This window comes from Oreochromis niloticus, linkage group LG18, assembly GCF_001858045.2.
Source record: "Oreochromis niloticus isolate F11D_XX linkage group LG18, O_niloticus_UMD_NMBU, whole genome shotgun sequence".
Classification (NCBI taxonomy): domain Eukaryota; kingdom Metazoa; phylum Chordata; class Actinopteri; order Cichliformes; family Cichlidae; genus Oreochromis; species Oreochromis niloticus.
Window position 1 is genome coordinate 3,708,069 of NC_031982.2, and position 20,766 is coordinate 3,728,834.

At 39.8% G+C, this 20,766-nt stretch overlaps 1 protein-coding gene across 10 annotated transcripts in view; it reads left to right on the plus strand.

The window, feature by feature from the left end:
• astn1 (astrotactin 1) overlaps window positions 1-20,766 on the plus strand; it is a 418,702-nt gene that overhangs the window by 218,487 nt on the left and 179,449 nt on the right. For all 10 annotated transcript variants that reach the window (XM_025900129.1, XM_019348325.2, XM_019348326.2 and 7 more), the window contains one exon: window positions 9,065-9,192. In XM_025900129.1, the coding sequence (XP_025755914.1) occupies window positions 9,065-9,192 (128 nt within the window). The remainder of the gene's footprint in view (window positions 1-9,064; window positions 9,193-20,766) is intronic.

The following is a 20,766-nucleotide window of genomic DNA, read 5'->3' on the forward strand; positions in this document are numbered from 1 at the left end:
AAGTAATAAAACCCTTTAAATGAAGTATTTAGATTAAAAAAAGTTTCATTTTTAAGAATGTCCTGGCCAAGACAGACAGGAATAGTATCACAGATGCAAATACACACATTAAAAAGCACAAAAGAATTAGTCCAAAAATAACCAAAAAATATTAATTTTAAGTCATTGTCTTGGGCAAATACACAGGGGGTACTAATATTCAGCCTGAAGTAACTGCCTCCAGGTTACCTGAAATCTCCTTAAAGTGGAGATCATAATGAATATAAGTTTGTGTTGATTCGAGGAGGAGACAGTTACAATTCTGAACGCTTATTTTTTCGAAATTCACAATAAACTTTCAGGACAGACAGAAGGAACGAGATTTGGGACCAGTAACAATAACTTTCCACACTTAATTAATGAATGTGAGTAAGTAAGATAGGAGCAAAGCAAAATCAGACTAAAAAAAACAATGTGCACTGGTTGAGTCTATGAAATGACAAATGCATACAACATAGAGTGGTGGGAAAGAGCTTTAAGGTTTCTAATAAAACCTCAGTGCTACGTGATGAACAGTATCCAGCATATGTAGCCGTTGTGAAAACAGATGCATATAATTTTACGTTTTTCACCACTTGCTGAATGCATGCTATAAAAGAGAGGGAGTCGTCAATTATAATTCCTAAGTACTTACACCGATCAGGCATAACATTATGACCACTGACAGTTGAAGTGAATAACACTGATTATCTCTTCATCATGGCACCTGTTAGTGGGTGGGATATATTAGGGAGCATTTTGTCCTCAGAGTTGATGTGTTAGAAGCAGGACAAATGGGCAAGCGTAAGAATATGAGCGAGTTTGATAACTGCCAAGTTGTGATGAATAGGTGACTTGGTCAGAGCGTCTCCAAGTGGAAAGCTGGTTCTAATAGAAATGTGTCAGAATACACAGAGCATCACAGTTTGTTGCATATGGGGCTGCATAGCCACAGATCAGTCAGGATTCCCATGCTGGAGAAGGTGGCCTGCTCTGATGAATAACATTTTGTTTTACATTATAGGAATGGCTGGGTGTGTGTCCATCACTTACCTGGGGAACCAGGATGCACTATGGGAAAAGGCAAGCCGACACAGGCAGTGTGATGCTTTGTGCAATGTTTTACTGGGAAACCTTGCATCCTGCTATCCATGTGGATGTTACTTTAACATGTACCACCTACCTAAGCATTGCTGACGGTGTGCACTTTTCATGTTAGCAGTATTAACTCTGGTGCCTGTGGCCTCTTTCAGCAGGATAATTTGCCTGCCATAAAGCAAAAATGGTTCAGGAATGATTTGAGGAGCACAATAGCGAGTTTGAGGTTTGACTTGGCCTCCATATTCCCCAGATCTCAATCCAATCGAGCATCTGCGGAATGTGCTGGAAAAACAAGTCTGATCCATGGAGCCCACAGCCCGCAACTTACAAGACCTGAAGATCTTGGTGCAGATACCACAGCACACCTTCAGGGGTCTAGTGGAGTCCAGGACATGGGACAGGACTGTTTCGGCAGCAAAAGGAGGACCAACACAATATTAGGCAGGTGGTCATAATATTAAGGCTACGTGGCATATAATAAGAAAGTAAGTTAGTCTCAGACCCCTGGACGTGAAAGTTTTAGTGGTTGTTTCTTTGCATTTTAGGACCGAGTTCTTGGTTTAGCTTTTATCTTTCATGTAATAATAATAATGATAACTTTATTTATAAAGTGCTTTCAAACAAAGTGCTGTACAGCTATTTGAAAATAAAGAGATAAATAAATAAAAAGCGATACATAGCAATCCAAGTTAAAAACACAATAACAAGTTTAAAACATAATAAAAGTTAAAAACGATAAAAATTTAAAAAACTAAATGCCATAGAATTAAGACATGTAGGATGGGGTGAACAAGTGGGTCTTCAACTTAGCTTTAAAAACCTCCACCGAGCATGCCTGCCTAATATCTTGAGGGAGGTTGTTCCATAAAAATGGGGCACGAAAAGACAAAAGCTCGCTCCCCAATAGGCTTTTTTCTGGCTCTAGGAACTTTTAAAAGGCCAGAATCCTGGGATCGGAGAGCACAGGATGGAACATAAAGGTGCAAAAGATCAGAGTGGTATGAGGATGCCAAACCATTTAAAGCCTTGTAAGTGAGCAGCAGGACCTTAAAATCTGCTTGAACCTGACAGGGTAGCCAATGAAGGGATTTCAGTACGGGGTTAATGTGCTCAAATTTTCCAGTTTTAGTTAAAATGCGAGCAGTTACATTTTTGCACCATCTGTAAACCTCTAAAACTTTTCTTTGGTAGCCCAGAAAGGAGAGTGTTACAATAATTGATACGTGAAGACACAAATGCATGGAGAAGAACCTCTTTAGTGTCGCTACACTGTAAAAAAAAATCCTAATATAAAAGTATTTAACTGTGTATTTTACAGTTTTGTTCTGTTCTTCTAGAATATCATTAAATTTACATAAATAGGCTGTGATTTCACATTTCAAATGTAAGTTAACGTAAAATCACTGTAATGTAATAAAACATAATTTTCTTGCTTTTTACATGTATTTGTCTGTACATATGCATATTTAGATTGTTAAAATACATTCACAAATGTATCATGATTTCACAAATATCTGTCCGTTATTTGAAAGATTGAACTGTTAAATTCAAATGTAATGCTATGGAAAAATATATAAAATGATTCTCATAAACTTTTTTTACATCAAATAATAATAATTATTATTATTATTGCTATTTAGGGTGATCGTGGCTCAAGAGTTGGCAGTTCGCCTTGTAATCAGAAGGTTGCCGGTTCGAGCCCCGGCTCGGACACTCTCCGTGGTTGTGTCCTTGGTCAAGACTCTTCACCTACCGCCTACAGGTGATGGCCAGAGGGGCCGATGGTGCGATATGGCAGCCACGCCTCTGTCAGTCTGTCCCAGGGCATGCAATCCATCGTTTATTTAAACCAACTGTTAACTGTATATTTCTGTACATTTAAGTATTATTATTCATATTGCCACATTCATTGACCTTGTTTATAGGTAATTTCATTGTTTAATCACATTAACATGTTCCTAATGTAATGTGTAAAAGCACTTGAAAAAGGCAAAACCCCATGTAAAATTAGGGCAACAAACTGTATTGTCATTACTGAAAATAACCGTATTTTTATGAGAAAGTTATTTTCTGTTATTTTCTGGTATTATTTTGGTGCCCCAGCTGCTGGAATATTACTGTTTTTCTAGGATTTTTTTTTCAACAGTGTAGATAAAACTTGTCTGATTTTGGCTATGTTCCTTAAATGATAAAAGACAGTCTTTGTTGTCTCTTTTACATGAGACTCGAAGGACAGCACCATGTCGAACCACACGCCCAAGTTTTTAACCTTGTCCCTGCAATTTATGACATAGTCATCAGTTTTCAAGATGAAATTTTGAGACAGTTATTGAAATTTTTGTGGTCAAGTGACAATCAACTCTGTCTTATCAGTATTTAAAAGCAGGAAGTTATTTGATAACCATCCTCTAATTGCAGATAGACACGATTCTAATTTAGACACTTCAGCACAATTTCCAAAGGTTAAAGGAACATAAAGCTGCAGGTCATCAGCATAACAATGAAAGGTTACATTAAAAGAACGTAAAAGAAGACCAAGAGGCAGCAGATACAGCGAAAACAGCAGTGGGCCAAGTACAGAGCCCTGAGGGACCCCATGCCCCACTGCACAGGTCTCGGAGAGATCATTTTTAAAACTAACAGTCTGAGATCTCCCAGACAGGTAGGATCTCAGCCATGATACAACATTTCCTGTAACTCCAATAAAATTTTCAAGCCTATCCAATAAAATACAGTGATCCACAGTGTCAAACACAGCACTTAGATCTAGTAGTACTAAAACTGAAGTGCGATCATTGTCTGCATTTACCAACAGATCGTTTGCCACTTTGATTAAAGCTGTTTCTGTGGAGTGATTTGGTCTAAAAGCAGATTGTTAGCTGACAGATGCTCAGTGAGCTGCTTAAAAAACACTTTTTCAAAGACCTTAGATAAGAAAGACAGATGTGAGATGGGTCTATAGTTTGCAACTATGTCAACATCCAGTCCAGGCTTTTTAAAGATTGGTACTACCACAGCTGATTTACAACATTCAGGGAAGACTCCGGTCGTCAATGAAGTATTTAAAAAAAACAGAATGTGAGGTCTTAATACTGACCACAGTTCCTTTACAGCCCAGGCTGGTAGATGATCCAAAGAACAGGTTGCACAACGAGCTGCATTTACAACCTTAGTTAATTCAGACAGGGAAATAACCTTGAAGTTAGAGAACAGTTTATCAGCACCAACAGGTAAAGCAGCTGAGTAGTCTGATGAACTGCTTGAGGAGGAAGTAATCGGATACCTAAGTGTTTCAGCCCTGTATCTGAAAAACATAAGAAAGTCATGAGCTGTCAAATTTGAACAACAGAGAGTTGACTTACTCTCTGTAAGTTGTGACAATGTGTTGAATAAAAGTCATAATTCCTGTACAGGTACTCTTAAACAGTGAGTTCTCTTCTCATGCTTTCACAAAATGGAGCTTTTGTCAGAAACATTCACATTCTCTGCACTATTGGTTGCACAGATAACAACTGGCAGGGAAGGCAGTGGCATTAGTTGCACTTCTGAGCCATGGTTCATGTTCTGATAGTTTCTTTGTGTTGGTGTTTTTGTTTTGTTTTTTAACTTCCATTTTCTGATGGGTTTAAGCACTGATAACTACTTGGTTAAGCTTAAAAACTTTGTTATGTTTAGTCAAAACACTCAGTTATATAAAAGATTGTGATTTGGGGGAAAACAAAGAAACAAACATGCAAAAAGCCACTTTATAACCAGGCAGTTTCATAAATGACAAGGTGGGAATGACAGACTTGGTCTTTCTTTTAACATAACCCGATTTGTCACTCACAGCTACTAAAGGACATCTTGTGCCTAGCTGTGACACTCTGCCAGCTCTGACAAAAAGACATTAGTTTACGCCCTGGGAATGTGAAAGGGCTGACACACAGACTGTACCTGTACAAGGAGGTGCGATAACCGACACATCAGGTTTTACATCTACAGTGGTTTAGACAATCTAGACAAAGTGTTAGACAGTCTGAACACAAGCTAAATTATAGTTTCATTTAAACTTGCGCTAATTGGTCTTTCATAAGTAGTTTTAATCAAATGTACGAAAAGTGTGACCTATAGTAAAAGTCATTTAAACAACTGTCCACTTCATCTCCCTTTTTTCACACGGATTACTATCGTCTGGCTCATAGTGTTAGTTTTATGTCTGACGCTTAACTGCTTTGGTTCAGTGTCAGCTCTCTCATTAAACATGTTTACCGTGGCAACAGGCAGCCTTTTCCAGCAACAAGCTCTGATAAACCCAGTGTGCACTACCTGCGCAGCACCAAACAGCAGACAGATAAAGTTTACCACCAGTGGCACATTTAGCTGCTAATGAGTCCGTGCTTGCTGGATTAATAAAAGGTATTTGTTTGATGGCAAGTTTCTCCAGTCGTATTACAGACACTGTCTGATTTGTCGTCCAAGTCAGCCTGGTTGTGGATTCATGCAGGAGTAAAAATAAAGATGTTTTTAGTTATTTTTTTCAGCATCCAACCCGAGATACCTAATTGACCCGGGTCACTGATTTATTGAAGTCATTCTGCTGCAAAACCTTGTTGTGAACCTAACTGGCACTGAGACAAGGAATAATGGAGTGGACAAAATGAGTGAGTTCAACCAAGAGTCACTCGCGGCATCAGACAAATGAGGACATCAATTCTCAGACTGAATATGAGTCACTCCGCAGCAGAACAATAAACATAATGAATAATGACATGCTTAATGTGACTCTTTGTCTCTTCAATACACAGCCATACTCTCCCATAATTATTAGTATTTATTGATTTGTCTCTAACGATCTGCCAGAAAGTATTGCCTTACAATCTGCCAGTTATGAAAAACACTTGTCTATCTTTGAGTTGTCCTTCTAGTCGCCATCCTTGTGTGCTTCATCTTTTTCTGTGTGAGGATGCAATCATCCTACTGCAATTTCCAATACGGTACCTTGGGATCTCTTTGGGTATCTGCTGATACAGAGTACCGATCTGATACTAGAGTTGAATGAATAATTAATAAGCTATATTCCTCCTTTATTTGCATCATTCACATTTCAGCTCAAAATAAGTTGGACTGCTGTTTCATGAATGAGTTTGATACTTTTTCACAGTTGTGTAGAATCTTGAAGCCCAGTTTATATTGTCTGGTGTTGAGCCTCTGCAACAGAAATGATCATTTTGAACTGTGAAGTTAATAGTTCCTTTTTTAAAGGCCGTCTCTTGTCTTGTAGTCAGAGAGAGCCTCCAACAAAATTCTCAAAATGTGACTGCTGCTATGACCCATGTTCACTAATGAACCAATGACAACGCAGCATGAACTGACAAATTCATCAGCTCGACAGCAGCACTTGTGAAAAACTCTAAACAAATCATAACAGATTATCCATCTACCAATTTAGGATTATTGGGGGTGCTGGAGCATATCATGGCTGATACAGATAGAGAATAGATGGAAGTTACAATACAAAGCCTGGGACTCAAACAACAAAGAAAATGTATGATTGTGACAGCAGAAGCCTGGTTTGTATAATGCGTCCCTCTGAAGATATCACAAGTGAGCCAAGTGTGACGTGTAATGAAAAGAAATGGCAAAGGAATAAAACCTTCAGTCTATATCAGGGCTGTCATGGTCCTGGGTCAGTGATCCAGCGTTTTGATTTTTGTATTATTATTAAGCTTTGATTTCATCACGTTTTATCATTACTAGTCTTTTGGTTCATGGTTCTGTGATTTCTAGTCCTTAGGTTTTGTCTCTTTGTTCCTTCTGGTTCCAAGTCATTCATGTCTTTGTGTGAAGCCGTGTCTTTGAGTCTGTGTCTGTAAGTTTAGTTGGTGTGTTTCCTGTTTTACTTTGAAAGTCTGTGTCTTATGTCAGTGTATTTAGTTTTTTTGCTGTCCTTGTCTCGTCCTGCCTAATTAAACCCAGCTGTGTTTCCCTTCTGTCTCCTGTTTCCTGATTATTCCGCTGTGTATTTTAGTCCTCTGTCATCCCCTGCTTGTTGTCGCATTGTACCCTCATTTTGCCGTGTTATCTTGTTGTGTCCCGGTTGGTTTTTCCTAGCGTGAGTTTTCTTAGTTTCTAGGTTCCTGTTCCCAGTCTAGTTCTAGTTCTGCATTTGAGGTTTTGGTTTGTTTTTATAACGGTTATTGTTTTAAGATTTGCCAGCAATAAAGCTGCGCCCTAAGTTACTTCCTGTTTCTGAGTCTTGTAAGTCCCCCCCTAAGTCCCGGGGGTCAGAATGGACCTGACAAAGATTTCAGTCTTTCCAAAGCCCACTGGATGGCTTTGGGAAATGGGAAAGAGGGAATACATTTTTTAAATGTGTTAATATGTTTTGCAGCTTTTCCTGCTAATAAAGAGCTCCTCCTCGGCCATTCGTATTACACCAAAGTAATGTCCTGTGTTTTCACTATACAAATTTCTGTTATTTACAATCCTCACAACAAAGTGCATTTTCTGTGAATTAACAGAAGCTTTCTGTTTTATAATTACAAGAAAGTCAGAGGCAATCAGCTACCAGAAGTTTGTATTTCTTTCAACGAGTCCACGAGTCGTGCTGACAGATTTCTTTCATTTACTATTGGAGCATTACTTTATAAAAAAAAAACCCTGACAAACTGAGGCATTTTTCTTACATTAAGATAGCCCAGGGATTAAATGTATAAACTTCTTCACACTGGCAGGAAGAAGTTTCTCTAGTCCGCCCCACTTAAGATCAATGTGACCTGTTTGCCATCCCTGGTCTGCATGGATCAAACTTTGTTACACAGTGTGGATTTATTTAACCTTTGCTAATATCGCACAATGTGCGTGAACTTTAAATTGTATAAATCTAAAATTGCCGTGGAACTGCGTGAGCATACACACGTCTATCTCTACATTTAAAGATGGATGTACTAACATCCTTCATCGACTATTTCCTATTATTAGACCAGCCTTCTTTGCTATTGTTGTAAACCTGTCAATAAAAAGTGCGCCAAATAACATCACAAGTCATCACAAAGGCTCCACAGCAAACTCACAGAAGTCTTAAACAAAACTGCTAAGCACTTCCATGGCTATTTATAGCTTATATAGTGTTAATTATTCATCACATGCAACTGCAAACCCTCTGGCAATAGTAGTTTAATCATCATCATCAAACTTCAGAAGGGTAATTAGTGACTTAGTTAGTGTTCACAGCACCCGATTAACACAGAGTAAAGAAAATATTTCACGAGGACAAAAACATTACTGCAGTGAAAAAAGATTACAGCCCCAATTTAAGATAATATTAATGGTGAGAACACAAAAACTCACTCTTAATTGTGTTATTGAGTAACAGCAGTGGTTCTAGATTCCTGATTTGACTTCATATGGCATTCATACACAGTCACCATAATCAGTCAGTTAAGGCCATCGGCAACTTTCACTAAGAGTTTAGGATTGAGATTGTGTCCATCAGCCTGGTTTGAGGTGTGCTTCAGGTGGACACGCTCTCACTAACACACATTAATTCAAATGATAAATGCAAATGTTCGGCCCATCATGGCCCGAGAACATACTGAAAGGATGAAGTTTGCCTTGAATGATTATGGAGCAGCACATTTTAAAATTAGAGCTACGATGCATGTCCCAATACTTCGTTTAGTCCACTGTGTTAAAATGTCGGTAGAGCAGAAAATTTGCAACAAAACATCTGTGATAACATGACTTTTCCTGACTGATTCACTCACTGCCTTTTTTTTATACATCAAATACCACAAAATGTGACAATGACAGCTGCCGTTACCTCCTTTACATCGTTCTTTGTCCTTGTTTCCTGAATTCCTGCTTTTCTCCCTTTCCCTTTTCCCTTTTTCATCCTGTGCTGGGCAACTGAACACTGATGTCTCTTAATTGGAGCTCTCTATATTATCTCTCTTTACACCAGGCAGAAGAACTTTGCCCGAGGCATCGAACAGCAGCTCCCAGATGGCATGGTGGTGGCATCGGTGCCAACGCAGGCTCAATGCCACGAGGAGCTGTCAGACCCTGTGCCCGACCCAGAATACCTCACAGGTATGAAACCATATTTCATACTTTAGCACACAGCTGTGAGAAAGCATTGTTATCACCGGTCTGTTGAAAATCTAACTGTGGTTACTTTGATACTTTGTCTCACTCTCATTATTTTTGTTTTAACAGTTTTTAGAAAGCTGTAAGGAAAAGGCAATAGAGCTTATTAATTTACCTCTGTATTCGATAAATACTAGCCAAGGGATCAGTATTAGAACTTAGAATGGATTGGTGGATCTCCAGTTCGAGCTCTGAAGCCTTGCTTGTTGTGCTATTTTGGATTGCAGTGCAGAGGTATTGCATTAACTGTTTAGAAATTACAACCAGTTTGTACATATTGCTGCATTTTCTAAGGCTCAAAATGTGTTGGACAAAGTAACAATTTTAAATATAAAGATTATTTTTAATACTTGGATGGAAATACTCTGCCGTCATGCCTGAAGTCTAGAACCAATGGGCATCACCAAACACTGTTTTTCCTCTTTAGAAACTCTGCCAGGTCTTTACTACAGTCACTTCAGTGGTGGTGTACAGAGACATTGTACAAATACTTCATAGACCAACTGTGTTTACTCTTTGAAGTATCGCTTGCTTTATGTTCCTGTATATATCTGAACTCATGAATAATATAAGAGAGTGGTTTAAGTTTTTCTTTCCGTGGACTAAATTGAGATATTTACCATGTTGCATATTTTTTGATGTAAAACATAGCTTGTGCTTTATTATCCCTCATCAGCATTATATTTAGTTATCAGGAAACACACTGCCAGCAAAAGCCAGCTTGTTATATTTTAAATGCACGAACGCAATCCTTAAATAATTACTTATATATTTATCATTTGTAGTTTTTTAAAACTGACAGCTGTCAGCTGCAGTATGGGCTCGCAAAATTCACACAAAGAAAATATAGTATGAGTGGAAAAGTTGTACAAGTTGTACAAAACTCCCCAAAAGTTTTTTGGTTACTTCTCAGGGAAAACTCTGAATCTGTGGTTCATGATTCAAGTCAGTAATGAATGTGAAGGAAAAATAGGTAGAACATTAGCAAAATAATTTTTCATTTGACAACTGTGAGGAGGAGGCGGGAGGCTGGTGGGTTGTGCCACCGCTGTCGTGATTCATTAGTGAGCGGTACCAGAAGCCATCGTGCTCTATTCTCTTCATTACCAGTGCAGCACATGGCTCCATGTTTGAACAGCACGCAGCCGTCCAGTGTGAAACAGCTGCCGTGAACACAGAAAACATGAAGAAAAAAAACCCCTTGGCTTGCTGTATATCAAGCAATTCCAGAAGGCCAAAAATTTGTATCATCCATCTGGACGCCTCATTAGCTACAGAGTTTGACCTCACTGCTTTTTTTTTTTTTTCGCCCAGCTTAGTTTTACAGCTTTAAATCTTTGAAATCGTGCTGAGCAATCATGACTTCTTTATTGACTAATTTGAAAGGAAAACAGTAAACAGCAGTTTGACAGAAAAGTTATCTCGAAAGCACCACTCTGTTTTGGCAAAAAAAAATTTTCCTTTCTTTTTTTTTTTCCTCAGAGCTTGCATTTAAGTTGTAGAACTTGCAGATATTTTGTAAAGAGTAGGCAGATGCAGTGAAGGGGATATCCTCTATCTGCCTGATATCCTCTATCTAAGTAATAACACTCTTCTTCATGTTTTACAACAATAGTCAGTGTGAAATTAATAGTTATGTTTCAGCATATTTTTCCAGGAATGCTTCATTCGGGCAGCCTGCTGGCTAAGCTTATTCCAGGCACCTGGGTAACTGTCTCTAAATTGCCTCACAGTGTAGAAAGCAGCAGATTGCAGGATGGCTTTATCACTTGTTGTTGATATAACGGCAGTGATACAAGGTCAGTCAGGGCAGCAATTCAAAACTGCATCATCCGAGGTTATGCGCAAAGGTGATGGACAATCAAATGACAACAGTGTAGCACTGGTTCCAACTGCCATTTATTGGAAACTTCAGAGGATATTAAAACCGCCTAATCTAAATGGATCTCCTACTGTCAAGTCCCCAAGCCCTTCACTCTCCTCTTTGTGCCTTCCTTTCTGCCTGCACAGCTCAAACCTTTTTATCCCTATATTGCTCGTGGGTTTGCAGCGCACGTGGCCCAGAACACAGTCCGATGTAGCAGCACTTCTCCTCTCCACCTCCACCTTTGTATTGGGCCTTGGCTGTAACAGCTGTGGGCTTTACTGAAGAGTAATATCATGAATTGAGATATCATTTCAAAGCATCCGCCATGGTGCTTTAGAAGCACACAGTATACTCTAGGGCACAACCGTTTTCCCACTTTTCTCCTCCAATGATAGAAGAACTCATGCTCGATGCTTAGGGGTATATGGAAAATACAATATGGTGGTCCACATATATAGATTTACTGTATAAAGAAGTCAAAATCTATCATGGAGAGAGCTGAACTCTTCATGTGTGCTGGAAATCATATGGCAGCAGCTCAATGCATTTAGGCATGTAGACATGGTAAAGACACTGCTGAAGTTAAAATGGAGCATCAGAATGGAAAAGAAAAGTGATTTAAGTTGCAACCTTCTCTAGGGTTTACAGAGAAGGTTGCCACAGCCTTCACCTCCCTCCAATGTTGTGCGTCTGGAAGAAGACAAACGTCACCCTCATCACCAAAATCCGCCTGTGCTGCACACTGGTATTGCCCATTCTTCTCTATGGCTCCGAGACCTTGGTCATCCTCAAGCACGACCTCAACAAGCTCGAGGTCTTCCAAATGCGCTGTTTGCATCAGATTCTCAGAGTGTCCCTCCGTGACCGTCTCAGCAACAGCACAATATGTAGTCAATGTCACCAGCAGCACTCGATGGAAGAGCTGATCCAGAAGCGACGACTGCAATGGTTTGGCCACATCTGCGGCATGAGCAACCATCGCCTGTCATATCGCCTTCTGCTGCAGCAGCCATTGGAGAATCAAGTGTAACGCGCCCAAGAAGACTTGGATCAAGCAAATTGAAGACGATCTTAAACAACGACGTCTAACCCTCAAGGCTAGAGATCGCAAGGCCTAGAAGTGCATCGTTGACCAGGATGGAAACGCTAAGGCACCCACAGCGACGTATTGCCTTCGTTGACGACCTCCCCTGCCGACCGCCAGCTAGGGACAAAAAAAAGAAAAAGAAAGAGGGTTTACAGGAAATGGTCAGAGAGAAAAAATACATATAAAACTATATCCCATGATGGCAGTTCTCTTAGTTCCAGAGGTCAGAGGAGAATGGCTAAACTGCTTCAAGCTGATAGGAAGCAAACAGTAACTCAAATAACTTTTTACAACCAAGGTATGTAAAAGAGCATCTGTGAAAGCACAATGTACTGAACCTTGAAGCAGATGATAATAATAAATAGTATCCTGATTCTCAGCTGCCATTCATGTCAGCTAACAATTCACACAGGTCACCAAATTGTGATTAGAAATTTGGAAAAAATGTTGCCTGGCCTGATAAGACTACCGTGACATTGACAGAATAGGGTCAGAATTTGGTCTAAGCCCCATGAAATCATCGACCATCCTGCCTTGTATCAACAGTTCAGGCTGGTCCTTAGTACCAACCCATTTAAATGCCACTGAGTAATGTTGCAGACAATGTCCATCTCTGCCCCATGCCATGTCTAAAAGCTCAAATGATCTTACATTGATGTCTTGACTATAACAGTGAGTTCTCAAGTTTACAGTCAGCAGATCTCAATCCAACGGAGCACCTTTGGGTGGTAGAATGGGACAGTTGTATCATGGGTATGCAGGCAATTATGTGATGCTGTCATGTCAATATGAACCTAATTTTGTTCTGTTGTACCTTCTGAACTGACTTTATCCTTAGTTGCATAAATTACAGAAAGTTTAATTTCAGGTCACTTTCCATGACCAGTTGTGTAGTTCGTTTTTGAAAACACTACCTCCATAATGAATGGACTCAATATCTCAGACAACCTTGAACAATAAAGGATCCACGTGTCTTACAGCATTTTCAAAACACTGTTGTAGCTGCTGTGTTGAATGTCATAAGAAAAGAAGGCATAACCCTCAAGCTGTTTTATATTTAAGATGTTTCTAAATAAACCGGCATACTCTTCCATCGCCTTGTCACAAATGATGCAAGTATCACATAAATGCCTCATGAAAGCTGACAAGCAGTCACTCATGGTGCATAAATGCACTCTGTGGATCTTCAGGCAGAACAAATGTGTTACGCAGAAGAGTACATATTTGCCTTATACTTCTTTTTGCTTGAAGAGAAAACATTTTACAGTAGTGTGCAGTTCAGTGTAATAGTCAGTAGTCTTGCGATGCTCTACCTGTCATGTTAATAAGTGTGTTTCATTCACTGTTGAGAGATCTCATAATCTCTGTGACCACAGACCTTTTTTTTCTGGCTGACACATTGTCATTATTTTTTTAAACATTTCCCTTTGCCGTGTTACATAACTTTGTTTATGACTGATGTGCCAGTAAGTCAGGCAGAAAAAATCTGTCCTGGGTGTTCCTGAAACTTGCCTTATGTTGCCTTAAAACCTTGTTTATGAAATGCTTATTTTTGGATCTCTGCCATAGCTGACTTACACTGATAAGTTGGATTCACTTTGCTAAGGCTCACATGTATACTTGCCTAATATCAGCTAAAGATCCAGAGCACAAAAACACATTCATTTAACAATAAGGGTAATATTTGGTACTGTATTCATTTCTGTTGGACTCTTTTAATATGACTTAAATGCTAAGCTTTGTTTTCACTTCAAAATTTAGAAAGAATGGTGGAAGAAGTTGCTGTAGCACTCAGGGGTTTGTGATTCAGGTAGAGGTTGTTTCGTTGGGCGGGGGTGTGTGCTAACTTAAATCCAAACAGTTATTCCCATATCTAAAGATGCTATTAGCAATAGGTAGTATTTGATGAGCCATTTATTAGATTTTTGGGAAGGCAGTTGTATCATGCTAAGGTCATGCAGAGCACCCACCAACAGTCAAGCAACAACAAGCTGGACAAAATAGTGGAGTATTTAGCAACATTTTTTTGTAGGTATCAAAAATTGATGGCTATCATTGGTAGCAAAAAAATAATCTGAAGTTAAAAAGAATTGTTAGAAGCAATCCCCAAACTTCCTAGAATTGGAAACTGTTCATAATTCTCTAATTTATGGACAATTTGACTTTTCTGATACTTCATACTGTATAACCCCCTTGACTCAGGCATGAACCTCTGTTATAAAACCAGTTTATATGACTATGAAAGTTCTGGCCAAATTTCCATTGGGATTTCAGCATTGTAATATTTTATGTAGTGCCACCAATTTTAATGCTTTTATAACTGGACTTGTCACAAACTCTACACTCAGTTAAGGGCAGGACTTTTTGGAGCTTCCTATCTGCCCAATTAAAGCAGATTCAGGATTTTAAAACTTTGCCAGAAAAGTTATGCTTTAGGTCAAATCTGTTCACAACTGCAATCATACTATACCTTATAGTAATGCATATGAACTCACAATACAAATGTTATTATGATCTGCTTTGTTTGGTTTTTATTGGTGTAGGTGTTCACTTTTACCAACCATCTATCAGTGTATTTTCTTCTGTTTATCCAATTAAGGCTTACGAGGCGGTTGCAGTCTGTACCAGCTGTTATGGGGCGAGAGGTGGGCTACACCCTGGACGCCTCAGTGTGGGGTGATAGACTGGGCAGTCTGGGGCTTTTAATGTTGCACAAAATGGATTTTAAACATGTATTGGTGTCCAACAGACATGTGTCTGCAATTGTTAATGTTTTTCTGTACAGATACTATTTTGTTGACAAAAAAGCCTCGTTTTGCTGCCCATGACAGCCCAGTTTTTCTTGCTATACACACAGGAAGCCGATCTGAGCATAGCAAAGAGAGAGGAAAATGCTTAATTCTTTTTAATTTCCAGAAATTCTGAATATCAGAATATAGGTGATATATAACATAAAAATGAACGTCACCCACAGTGTTGAAAAAGGGACGATAAATCAGCAGCACACCATAAGAGAACCAACAAAAGTTAAATGAGCCTGTTTGTCACCAGAGAAAAGTTTTCATTCCAAAACAGTTCAGGACAGAAAGTTTTGTAAAGCCAACAGCTCACCAGCTGGCAACATAATCATTCAGTCAGTGGTACTGATCAACAATCTTGTCACCCCCTACGTGGATATATTATGGTCATTATGTTCTGTGGGCCAGTAGCAGTCTTACTTACTGGCCCTTTAAGACAGATGGTCCGTCATATGCTCATTGAATTCTTTCCTATAAACATTTGCTACGTCTCAGCTGTATGACAGCAAGTTGTGTGAAAGACAGAGAGAAAACTTGCTTCAGTTTGGAAATCTTGGCTGGGACTGTGGTGACACCATCCACATGAAGTCACCTGGGGCATCTTCTCACCTTACCGCACCTGTTCACTTGGCCTCCACGATTCCACTGAGTGCACAAACACAAGCATCAGATGCAAAGCTCTCCAAGCCCCAGCTTGCTGGCTCTACGCCACTTCTGCTCGTCTCCTGGCAGGCCACAGGCATTATAACAGCGCCTGCAGTTAATTGCAAGGCTCAGGTAATTGTCCGTCGGTTAGACAGACGTGCAGAGGCGGCGTAAGTGAGAGGAACGTCTGTTGAGGTGCGATGGGCGCCACCCCTTCGTCCCTTGCTGATTCGACCAGGTTTCGTTGCTATGGTCAGTGTATTTGTCACAATGTCAGCACTCCTTGTTCCAGCCCTCTCCGGCCCTCGCAGGGGTGAAATCATTCATCTTCCTATTCATCTCCGGGCTTGGAAGCCATTCATCATGAGGCCAGAGACCTCCATCAATTATTCCGATGGGAGAAAGAGTGAGGAAAGAGAGGCTTTTGAAAGGCAAATACATCTTGATTTAATTGGAAAGCAAGTATGCTCAAGGCTGCTAAGCAGATTTCCCCCAAGATGGAGCTTTAGAGATAACTGACCAGAATAGAGACGATGGACAAAGAAAATTGAGGAGAACAAGAGACAATAGAGTGTAAGAAAGATGGAAGGAAAGCCCATGAAAATTTTAGAGGATGAAAGAAAGCAAAGAACAAAAACCTCAAAGAAGACCCAACAAGTAAATGAATGACAGCCATTTTTCTGTGCCGTCTCCAGGCAGGAGAAGAGCAGAGCCGGGACAAAGGAATCAATTGGTGGAGGTTAAAAGGTCAGCGAAGCAGTCTTGACCTGCTCTCATCCTCTGCTAGCAGTCACTGCCTCTGCAACACACGTCACGTTTGTATCTTTGTCCGTGTGAATGCTCAGAAAGATGCAACGCAACAGAGAGCGCCAAAGGTGAAAGCGCTGTCCCTTCCAGTCATCACAGCTTTGCAGCGGCTGCCTTGTCATTTGTCATCAAAGTCACAGATTTTTGCTGATAGCTTTGGCGAAATGGCTGATTTGACTGTTTTTTTATTTTCAGAAGAGAAGTTTCCAAAGAAATAAAAGGGATCTTGAGTTCTGAGGATATTTGAGGAAGCGTCAACATTTTTTTGTATGCAGTATATGTAAGAGTCTAATCCATGATAGTTCAATAAGGAGAAATCATTTGGAGGAACTGGACATAAGTTTATAAGATATACAGTTCAGTTCAAAGGTGTGTCCTCATTAGACTCCAATGAACCATCATAGCAGAACAGAGTCCAGGCAGCAATAGGAATTAGGACAGGACCCCTTGAGTCTACTCGCTGGTGGTGGTGAAAATAAAGATGGAGCCTCGGATGGGGCCCTGAGTGACCAGGGTGAGACAGAGATGGAGAGGAGGTAGGCTGTACCAATGTGAGACAGAAGAACGCCGACATTTAAAGCACACACAACAGCGGCTGATTGGCTCACAGAAGGCGGACAAGAAAATGATTGGACTAGAGCAACAATGTCAGGATTGAGTTTGACAGCGTGGGAAAATGGAAGTGATGTAAAATATAGACTAGCAGTCTGAACCCCTGGCATAAACAGTCTATGCGGTTGTTTAGAGCCACAACCACTAGCGGTGTGGGTGGGGGGTGGGGGCACATGACTTTCTGCATTGCTTGCTGCACACACTGTTGTTGTAGTAATTTTACTTATAAATGAATGTCTGTTACATTTAAACCCTTGTCAGATGAGTTCACACGATGTTGAATAAGCCTATCAGCACCAGATGAAGACATTTCAATTCTTGAGAATCTGCCAACTTTGCAATACTTCTGCCAGTTGAGAAGCTAAATTCTGGTTAGCTCCAGCAAGTAACTATGGACTGGTTCTTATATAATGCTTTTCTACTCTATCTGAGAGCTCAAAGCGCTTTATACAGCACTACTTACAGAGAGACACACCCACCTGGTCACCTTAAAGATGAAGATAAAGAAGAAGATGAAGTTCTAGTCCTTTAATCAATGTCAGCAGAATTGATTAAGAAGAGCCATTTATAGGGTTCATGATTGCGTCACACTCACATCATCAAAAATGAATGAGCTGTCACCTGCTCCAACACATTAGCTGAGGTCAATCAGGAAGCTAGGGGATTTACAGAGGGGGAAATAATTATTTGATTGCTGGCTGAATTTCTAAGTTTTTGTTTCAGCAATTTTTTTAACCCATCTGAGAGAATGACAGCATCTACAACTGATTTCCTCGTGGACAATCAGCTTGCTCTTATATTGAAAGTTTGGTCAGTTTGCTATTGTGGCAACTGTTCATATCATTCAGTATCTGTTAAATGTTTGATGAACTACAACTCCATCGTCTTGGAATGCAGATGACAGGTGACAGTAGTTCTACTCTGAAGGTCTGTTGTGAGCTGCATTGGTTTCTCAGCCAGAACTCAGTTGTAGAGCTGACTAGTCCACCATCAGAGTGTAGAGAAGAAGCTACAGTCTAAGAAGCTGGAGTTGAAGTTTGACCACAGGATCTCTGCAGAAGGCAGGTGAATACATTGCTCACTTATTTATTTCTCATGAAGTACCTGTCAAATAAAATATTTCCAAAGAAGCACTACCACAAATAAAATCTAAATGTGTGAGAAACACTGAGCTGATTTTTCAGCCTCAGACGCTGCCGTGTGGGAAGAATACATTCTTGTATAGTGATAGAGTTGCTGTAAAATTAATGAAGAGTTCGGTAACTTTTCAGTGAGAAGTAAAGTCAAAATAAGTTTTCTTTTCCTTTGCTTTTTTTTTTTCTTTACATGCTGCCTGTTCGGCATCATCGTCTTACACTTCCATCATTCAGTTTTATGATAAATTGTAGATTTATGTGGAAGGGATGCTTACACAAGACATTGATAGCAGCAACCAACATTTGATTAAAACCACCACGAAAAATCCAGATTTTGTTAACAAAATGTATCTTCTTGCAGTCCAGTTGATCATATCAAACATGCATGCTTGGAATCTGTGGTTGTGATTCTATCTGCTATCTGTGTGAAAGATTAATGGAACATATAGGTGAGGCTTGCAAAGCTTTCATGCTTTGTTATCATGCATTCCCATACCACCAATGTTTGTAAATCTCATTTCTGATTTGAATATATATGTGTCCAAGAAGACACTTGGGCTAAAATGTATGAGTTCACTGTTGGGTGAACTTCAAACTTTTTCTATTAAAATTTGACTTGACATTTATGCTGAAAGGTTAAGACACAAAGTTAAATGCCAGTTGTTCCAAATTCAGCTCCTATCCATTAATAATACATTTTTATTGGCCTGGATTGCATTTTAGGCTAATGAATATCATTGCAATCAGTGCATTTTGGAGCCTTGATTAGATTTGAATCGATCAAACAATCCTGTGGAAATAAGCCTCTCCATTCATTCATTCGTTCATTTGTTTGTTCATTTGTTCAGTCATCCTCAGAGCAGGCCAGGCTTGGCCCATCAAGGTCATTCTTTGTGTTATTTCCTTCATCTTGTCATGTCCAACTCCACCGCCCCTCAGGTTCTGCCCGTGGTCTCTGCGCACTCTCCCCATGCTGTAAGCCATTAGATATGTCAGCACCAAGATGGCACATAATCTATATTTTATAAGGCCTTGATATAATTGGTGGCAGTGAGGGAAGGTCATGCCTTCAGGGGCCCTCGTCTTCCCCCCCCCATTGGATTCTAAGACAAAATCCTCAAACAGCAGCCCTCTAGTCGTGAATGTGGATTGGACACGATAAGGCAGATTAGGCAGTGAGTGCAGTTTTAAGGGGAGTGAAGATGCAGAGTGTGCTGGAGCGCAGCAATTATTCAGCATGTATTTACTTTGAAAAACATGCGTGGGCTATAATTTATTCAGCACAGGGACAGAGAGGGAGAGAGAATTCTTAAGCTCAACGAGAGCCATGACTGACAGGGCTGATGGCTGCTATCAGAACGGTGAAGATAAAAAAAAAAACAAGATACTGCAGTTAAGGTAAAAGTTCTTTTTCTATTCATTAGCATAAAATAGCAGTTTGATACACCCAAGGCCTTCAAATGATTTTGAAGATTGTTAGAGATTATTGTGAGCCAAAAGGATAATAAGCTAAGTAGTATATACAGTATATTGTTTCTGTTATTTGTGTTTTGGATATAGAGTGTGCGTTGAAAATGTTAGAGTTAGAAAGGAGGCAAGTCAAACAAGCAAGAGGACCATCACAAACTGTTAACATTAGGAGTTAGCCGTTTTTCGAAACAGGAGAGTCGTTCGTTTTTGTCACGTGGTGTGGGGGGATAAATGTAGGAAAATAACTCTTGCAGTTTGTGTCAACAGTCATGCATTTGCATTTTAGAACTCCTCTGCGTTTCCTTCTTCTTCTTTTTTAAGCATACACCTCCTGTTAAATGATGAATATATATGCATGCAGATAACCTCAATAGAGCGAGCTAGGGTAAATCACGTTAAATGATTGTGGGTGATGTTTTCTTGCAACAGATTTGTTCTCCAGGGGAATCTATGCTTTGACCAGCTGCAAGCGTCTTTGCAGTGCGCCACTGTCATAATCAATGAAGTTGATTACGTTGACAAATCGCCGCGGGACCTGCCGTTGTTTAGCGTTTCTCCGGATCTGCTTATTATAAACTCGACATTCTCACTTACCTCCCCAGCAATGGCCCCACCAAATGCAAAGAACATGGGAAGAAGAACGATCGGTGAGCAGCAGCTCCTCCCTTTATCATTACGAGCACAGAGTGTGTTATCACCGCAACAGTTGAGTTTTCTCTGCCCATTTATTCATTCACTTGTTAAATTGGAAACCCCCTGCTTAAGCATCTGTCCCTAGCTTCCCTTGATTCTAAAGCAGCTTTAATGAGATTTATTGACAGGGATCTTATGAAACTGCATTACCAAAGCCTTGGGGTATAATAAAGTTGTATAATTCAAAACAGAGAGAAATTGATTATTTTAGTTTCCTACAGGGAAGTTCTGTTGAATGACCACTAGTTTTTCTCCTCTCAGTCTTTTATTCATGCTCGATACCAAATTATACTTAAGTCATCTTTTATCCCACAGCCAATGATAATTTGAATTTTCTTTGCATAATCGGATCAAATCAATATGCTGTAATCAGCCATTTATATGCAACAGTATGAAGCTCGT